The sequence below is a fragment of the Corylus avellana genome, chromosome 4 (assembly GCF_965113065.1).
Source record: "Corylus avellana chromosome 4, dhCorAvel1.hap1.2, whole genome shotgun sequence".
NCBI classification, from domain to species: Eukaryota; Viridiplantae; Streptophyta; class Magnoliopsida; order Fagales; family Betulaceae; genus Corylus; species Corylus avellana.
The window spans coordinates 30,570,242-30,577,969 of record NC_142493.1 but is presented as its reverse complement, the minus strand read 5'-3'; the positions used below and the strand labels follow the sequence as shown (position 1 = coordinate 30,577,969).

The 7,728-nt window shown below is 36.6% G+C and overlaps 1 protein-coding gene across 1 annotated transcript; it reads left to right on the top strand.

Moving 5' to 3' along the window:
- The first annotated feature begins 255 nt into the window (after positions 1–255).
- LOC132179073 (Metal-dependent phosphohydrolase) lies at positions 256–7,482 on the top strand. The gene is made up of 8 exons (XM_059591702.2): positions 256–590; positions 1,233–1,357; positions 2,940–2,977; positions 5,590–5,700; positions 5,795–5,874; positions 6,658–6,694; positions 6,768–6,809; positions 6,890–7,482. Exons 1-8 carry the CDS (start codon positions 306–308, stop codon positions 6,973–6,975), a joined length of 804 nt encoding a protein of 267 aa, XP_059447685.1. The 5' UTR covers positions 256–305; the 3' UTR covers positions 6,976–7,482.
- Positions 7,483–7,728: the final 246 nt, after the last annotated feature.

Sequence of the window (7,728 nt, the reverse complement as noted above, 5' to 3'; positions counted from 1 at the left end):
TTAACGTTTAAAATTTAACGGGGGTTTAATTTAACTACAATTAAAAGTTCAAAAATTTAAATTAAGAGGTTTTAAAATTTAGAAAAAACTTATCAAATCACATGGTAATTTAAAAGTACAAAGCGAAGTTACCTGATCCTATAACACAATTTAACCATGCTCACTAACACATGCGTCGCACGTGTATATCATTAAGTAGGCGCATGTATAAAAGCCAAAAAGAAAAAAAAAGAATACAATTTCCAAAAGCAAAAACAAAAGAAAAACTTCCGTAACAACTTCGTTGCGCCCTCCTGTCTGCAACAATGGCTGTGAATTCATCGACTCGTTTCGCGCCTCCGCTGCATCGGACTCTTCCTTCCCGGTCACCTCTCGCTTTTTTTAATCAGATCTTGTCTAGACCAGGATTTTTCACCGAGACTCCGAGCCCGAGGCTCGTCTCGGTTCGTTCCCAGAAGCCCGGTCCGGACGGGTTCGGGTCCAGGAAATCGGTGAGTTTGGAGGAGTCCGAAGCTTGGATCGGATCGTCGGGTTCGAACTCGTTGTCGTCGTCTGCAATTGATTTTCTGACATTGTGCCATAGCCTTAAGGTGTGGGGTTGCTTTCTCTCTTTTTGGTTGCCGAGAAAACCTAAAAAAGAAAGAAAATTAGTGCTAGCATTTTGATTGTATGCTGCTTATGTGTCCTAATGATAGAGAATTTCACTGCAATTGATATGTAAACTCCTTTTCTTTTCGTTTTTTGGATTATACAAAATTTTATCAGCTAGGAAATGGAACTTGAGGGGTTGATGGAGTTGCATTTGATATTTAGTATTTCATCTGGAAATGCTAGCCAAAGTGCTTGGACCGCTTACGTTTTAATAGTTTGTTTACCTTAAAGTAGGAATTTTTTATGGATACTTGTATATGTAGTCTACTGCTCTTCTGGTTTCGAAGGTGGAGGTCTGGGCTTCAACCTGTTATGGGTGAGGGTTGTGTATTTTAAGGGGTTATTCTATCTTAGGTAGACTAATGGCTGGTGATTGAATTCATGAATTTTATTCACGAGTTAAGTTTTTGTGGTTTTGAAGCAAATGCAATTATAACTGCACATACGTAAGTAATGTATTCATAAAGCGGAGAAGAGAAATCTAGAGTGTGCCTTATCGAAAAAAAATGAAAAAAAGACCTGCAGTATGTGTAGTGGTTTGGAAAACAAAGATTTACTGTATTTGTTTCTCTCTCTTGTAGACCACAAAAAGGAAAGGATGGATCAATCATGGGATAAAGGGTCCTGAGTCAATTGCTGACCATATGTACCGCATGTCTTTGATGGCTTTGATTGCTGGCGACCTTCCTGGTGTGAATAGAGAAAGGTTAGACTTTCATCATATCATATGAAGGATTGTGCGTTTTATTCTTTGCATAAACTTTCTAGGCTATCACTGTGACATGTTTGCTTGTCGGTTTTCCCTGAAATATCTTCACTTATCCATCAAATTTGCTCTCTCTCTCTCTCTCTCTCTCTCTCTCTCATGATTATATGTAGCTAAGACGAGTAGACAATATTAGAAAGTTTGTAGTTCCTGCCTGGATATGTGTTATAATAGACTGAAACAATGCCATGTGAAGTTGTTACCCTTTATTCCTTATACCTTGTGTATATGCATAACGAAATTAATATTTAAATAATGTTGGTAACCATACATCCCTTTGATTTGGCCTAATACGAGTTTTTGTTAGGATTTTTTAGCATATGTTTTGCTGAGTTCTGTGGGTCCAGTAACATCAATCTAGGAGTGCTACTTTCCTAGAAGGTGATGATCTCTTTGGCTATTTTGGTTGCTAGATTTTCTATATGTGAGTCCTGGCTTGTTGAAAGGACGTGTTATTTATATGTAATTTAGAAACTTCTCAACAATGTGAGAATGTTTCTTCTTTATGGTTTCATCTAAATTAGAAAGCTTCCATACCAAAACTTCAGTAGACATTTGTGGATGAAGCAATTACTTGGTATTTCGGCAACAATGTTCCTCAATTTTCACTAGGGATGGCAGTGGCTGGATTTGGGCAAGGTAGGTAATGGGCCCAGCCATTTTAAGGTTCAGTTAAGTCGTGTACCTTTAAGTCTTACTAAGGCTTTGATGGGTCTATGAAAAACATGCCCAAGTACCTTGACCTATGATAATTTAATTGTTGTAGCCTAAACAAATAAGCCAATGGATTTGGATGGATTGCTTGACCAAACATTATGTGTAGATGAGTAGTAGTTGAAGGGGATTGATGGGAATTAACCCTAAAAATTACTAAAATAAATAAATAAATAAAACCTGATGTTCAGTTTTCATTTTCAGTAATGGGCAACTTTTGGGTAGCTTCAGTTTTCATATTTTATGCAATATTTAAGACCAATGTGGCAGCTGGCTTCGTGGCCTTTCCACTTCGTTGTTCTAATGCTAGCTCTTGATTATCAGTTTCACTATTTTATTCTTTTTATTGTTATGAATCAATTTGTATTATATTTCCTGTCACTGCTCATCCAAGTTTTTGCTGATAGCACATTGTATAGGAGCCTTTTGATGTTCTGGATTGTTATTAGCAGTAAGAACTATGCACTAAAGTTAACCCAATAACCTGTAAACTCTTGCTTGTTGAGTAGCATAAGTAGCCATGTAGTGTTGTCAACTTGTGCGTTTATACACTATTAAAGTGACTTCAGATCAAATGCATTTAAGCTTAGCTAGTGCGTACATAGAATTCCTACATAGGTGTTTTCTAGGATTACTTGAAGTGTGGTCTGGGTGGTTGTAGTTAGTTGTCCCTTAAGTCTCTTTTATATGATATTCTTTATTCCCTTGCCACTTTTCCTATGTGCTTATGGTTTTCTCGTTACTTTTTTGGTAATGTCCTTATAGTTGTCTATTGAACCCTTTTGCCTTGTTGTCCTTATTTATACAGGTGTATTAAGATAGCAATCGTGCATGATATGGCAGAAGGTATCATTTTTATTCCTTTTGATTTTCTATTATACTAGTTCAATGCTTGAAATCTTATAGGATGAAATTTTGTCGAAGAACTTTTTCATGAAAATGGATCAATGATATTTTAAGTTGCAGTTCTGATAGCCTGATACACCATGTAGATGTAGCTTCTATCAGTCAATTAACTTGCACACTATGTACACATGGTTTTGAGGCTGCTGCTGGATGTTCTTCGGGTTAAATGGCATCTCCTCCCCATAGATAAGCGGTGGAGATCATGGGTTCAATCCCCTGCACATTCTTAAATATTATTTACCTCTTAAGAAAAAAAAGTTTTTAATACTGCTGCGCAGAGGCCAGGGTCCATACAAGGTGCGTTTTGGATGGGAGTTTACATAGGATAATGTGGGATAAAGAAGTTTTAATTGTTCTGGTACTCAGGCCTTTTCTTTTTTCTTTTTCCTTTTCCAGAGGCTCTATAATCTGTAACTCAGAAGCTCCCACCATTTCCTACCCTGCAGACTACCACAAAAGTCTTGGCTTATTAAGTTGTCCATTGTTTACTGATCAGAATTAACGGATGCATTTCCATTTTGAAGATTTATCACCTTTGAGGGAACTTAAAAAGAGACTTTAAGGTGAACTTGATTGGAAGTCAGATGCAATAGAGACATCTTTTACATTTATGAGCCATTTCAGTGAGAGTTTTCAGCAATATCAGTGTCGTTGATATTGATCTGATGGATAATAGTAGGGTCTTACTGTTTTATTTGTTCAATCCCAGTTGCAATTTTATTTCTGGCAGAATTGTAATTAAGCTGTAGTTGAAATCTTGTTTCTTTGGATGGCACAAAACATTTGAGTAGAAAGCTACAGAATTCACAGAGATTGAGCTAGAAAAGAGCATTTTGTTAACAAAAGACAAGAATATTAATATAATGAGATTAAAATAATGTTGCATATTGAAATAATCAAGTACATTAATTGATTGAGATTTGAATCAACCATACAAAAGTAACTTCAACGGTAGATGCTAGTAGAAAAAAAAAAAGGCTTTTGCAAAGAAGATCTAAGATAAAAGTGGAATATAAGATGGAAATTTTCTTAGCAACATTAACACCTAATTTCCTTGGATAATTTGCAAACCCCCAGGAAAATAAAATATTAGAAAATGTATTTGTCAAGATGGCCGAAGCTTAGTCTCAAATGAAGCCTTACACCATTGTGATTAGGGCCATAAGAACATTTTATGAGTCAAAGTAATTGAAACTAGATCAGTATTTTAATTGGATTCCAGATTAGCTGAATCATTGTCATGTTTGTTAGAGAGAGAGAGAGTAGGTGGCTGCCTTCTCATCAGAGTAGCGCAAGATCATTGAAGTTGTAGATCCCTTCTGAGCAATGTCCAGACATATCGTATCAGTGCTGGGAACATTTTATTGTGAGCCATTTGAAATACAACTAGGCCTCACACAAAAGAATCTTGAGGGGCCGCTTTAAATATGTCTTCAATTTGGAGTTTTTATGCATAATTGTAATTTTAGCTTTCTACTCAAATCTTTGGTTCCCTCAAGCAGCTGAATTGGAATTGCATCAGTGAGTTTCAGTTCAATGGCACTTTGTCTTTCCATAAGAACTGAAGGTGAGTTTATAGGTTCAAGAGCCATTGCATGTATGCATGTGCAAACTACTAATAAAGAACAAAGAGTAGCACAGTAGGAATTGTCCAACCCAGTTCTGATTTTGACCCCTAATTCTTCCACCAATATTTTGATCAAATGAGGGATTAGGAATTGCGCTATATTTAGGTGGTGACGTGGGTAATTCTGAAGATCCCTTGTGCGCAATGTCAGAGGTGGTAAATAATATAGCTCTCTGGAGGATTTACCTTTTCTTTTTCTTTTTTACCATGTGTGATGTGACACACCGAAAAGTCAAGTTCCTCATTGGCTTGGGGGGATGTGATGGTGTTACATGGGTGTTATTGTGAAGTAGCAAGAGATTTATGGAGCTTGATATGTAATTTGTTTAGTGTGGATTGGGTTATGCCTAGAAGGGTGAGAGAGTTGTTGATGAGTTGGGGAGGTCAAGTGGGGCGTCGTGACATTTTGGAAGTTTGGAGGTTGGCTCCTTTATGTTTAATGTCGTGTATTGGAGAGAACGGATGGATATATAGAGCTTTGAAGATAGAGACTTCGGTGGTGGAGCTAAAAAAATTATAATAAACTCCCTTTACACATGGGTAGCAACTCACAATAGTTTGCTTTTTTCTAGTTTTCTAACTTTTTGAACCTTTGTTCTACTTTTTCTACTCTAAGGGATTCTCTTGTATACTTCCTATGTACTAGGGTTGCTCCCCTCTGCGCTTCTTCAATGAGATTAAATTACTTATAAAAAAAAGTTAATATATTGATCCATGATGTTATTGAAGCTGACTAATAAAATGGGAGGACCACTGGATCTTAAATATTGGCATCTGTGCAATTCATTCTTTTGCTTGATGAAATCCAGAGCACGTGTGTTTTCTTCAAAAGAAAAAGAAGTGTTGCATGGGCAATATTTGCTGCGTGTGCATGTATGTTTGTACCTGGAACTGAACTTTTAAATTGGGTTCTGGTCTTTGACAGCTATTGTTGGAGACATAACACCATCTGATGGTGTTCCTAAAGAAGAAAAGAGCAGAAGAGAGCAGGCAGCTTTAAATGAAATGTGCGAAGTTCTTGGTGGGGGGATGAGAGGTACTTGTTAAGCCTTGTCTAGGAAACCTTATACTGTGTGAATGATCATTTTTGGCATCACATTGGCCATGATTGGATTCCTTGTTATCTGCAGCTGAAGAGATCAAAGAACTTTGGCAGGAATACGAAAATAATTCCTCTTTAGAGGCTAATCTTGTGAAGGATTTTGACAAAGTATGTATATACCGGCATTCAAATCCAATTTTAGATTTTTTTTTTTTGATAAGTCCAATTTTAGATTTGGAATATGAAAGATAGCTTTTGGGTTCAAGAGAAGCCCTTAATTGGGATATTTGACATAATTTCTACTTATGTTGCTGCATAATTTCTAGGCATTTGTTATGGTAGTCTTCTATTTAGATTTCATTTTATTTTTCTGAACTTCCCATGAGGGTGGTCTAATATTATGTACGGACCGTGCGGTTAAGAGTCAAAGAATGTATTGATTTCTTCTAATCTTGTCTTTTTAAGCATTAGTTTACAAGGATTACTTTGAAAAATAAATGTTATTTATTCCGCATTATTACCAGGTCTGTATTTGACACTTTAATTATGTTATTTATGGGTGAGTTGCATATGCACCTAGTTACCTCGCCCACTACTCCATTCTTATAGAGGAGAGAGTGTTATTTAGCCTAAGCTTATGTGGGTCATTAGACACTTGAAATTATTCATGGCTTATTGCTCAGAAAGGCATCACCTAGTTACTGGCTACAACATTCTATGGTTGGTTTTACCAGTTCCAGTTTAGCAGCTGAGCTTGGCGTAAAATAAAATTATTTAAAAAAAGAAAAAAAAAACTTTGGACCCTTCTTGCCCGATCACCCCTCCCCTATTATCCCTCTAGACTCAACAGTGTGCATATATATGTGAATATATGAAACATACATTTTCAAAACTTATGCAATACCCAATTTTTTTGTTTTCTAATTAAGCTTACGCATGTCCTCTGGCCAGGTTGAAATGATACTACAAGCATTAGAGTATGAAGCAGGTAGGTATTTTTTGGATGATATATGTGCTTGTAACACTTGTTAGCTATCTGAATTGATTTGTTGTTGTGGCAGAACATGGGAAGGTTCTGGATGAGTTTTTCCTTTCAACAGCAGGTAGAATTTCATTTGAAGCTAATACAGATAAGGAGAATGAGAATATCTGTTTCTCATGTTTCTTCTTTTTAAATTGTCAGGAAAGTTTCAGACTGAGATAGGAAAGAGTTGGGCAGCTGAGATCAACTCGAGAAGAAAATCAAGGTTGGAAAACAGGCATAATTGATCCTGATTTAGTTACAGAAATCAACCTTCTTTAAATTGCACGGACCGCACTGTGAGACAGAAACATCCTTCTTGTTCACCATAGAGCCTTCTTTTAATGTTCCTGAATGTGGGAGGCAACTAGCTATGTTCCAGGACCAACTAAAAAGAAAAATTCAACATTGCCAACTGAACAATCAAAACTATGATGTAGGGTATTGTATACTGTGGTGCTAGCTTCTTCTCAAGTATTGTCGTCAATTTTTGTTTCTTATATTAAAAAAAAAGGTATTCTATAAGAGAAGAGGTACGTGGTACTGTTATGCTGCCTGCATGAGTTCTCTGGCCTGCAAATGTAGCTGTTGGAAGGACACGATTCAAACTTTTCTTTAATTCCATGGTCCACATTTGTAGCTTTGCAAGGATGGTTATGTTATTACATTTTGTAATTTGATATGGATGGTTATTATTTCGAAAGATGAAGCCCCTTTGAAGCAATCACATTATCTGATGTTTATTTGATGTTAAAGCTGGTAGTGGTTTGTTGGCCTTTAATAATTGAGACTTTCAGGTTGCAATTATGGCCCTCTGCTGATATGGGATGCTGTGGGTGCTTCTTCCATGAATGAAACAAATTGACCTGTCCCCTATGAGTAACTAAAAAGGTTGCCCTCTCTATACGCCAAACAAATATATGGAATTTACAGGTCGATTTACAAACATATATGTTAGTGTTTGGTACTTCCCTTGTTGATCAATGTCTCCCATTTGGTCG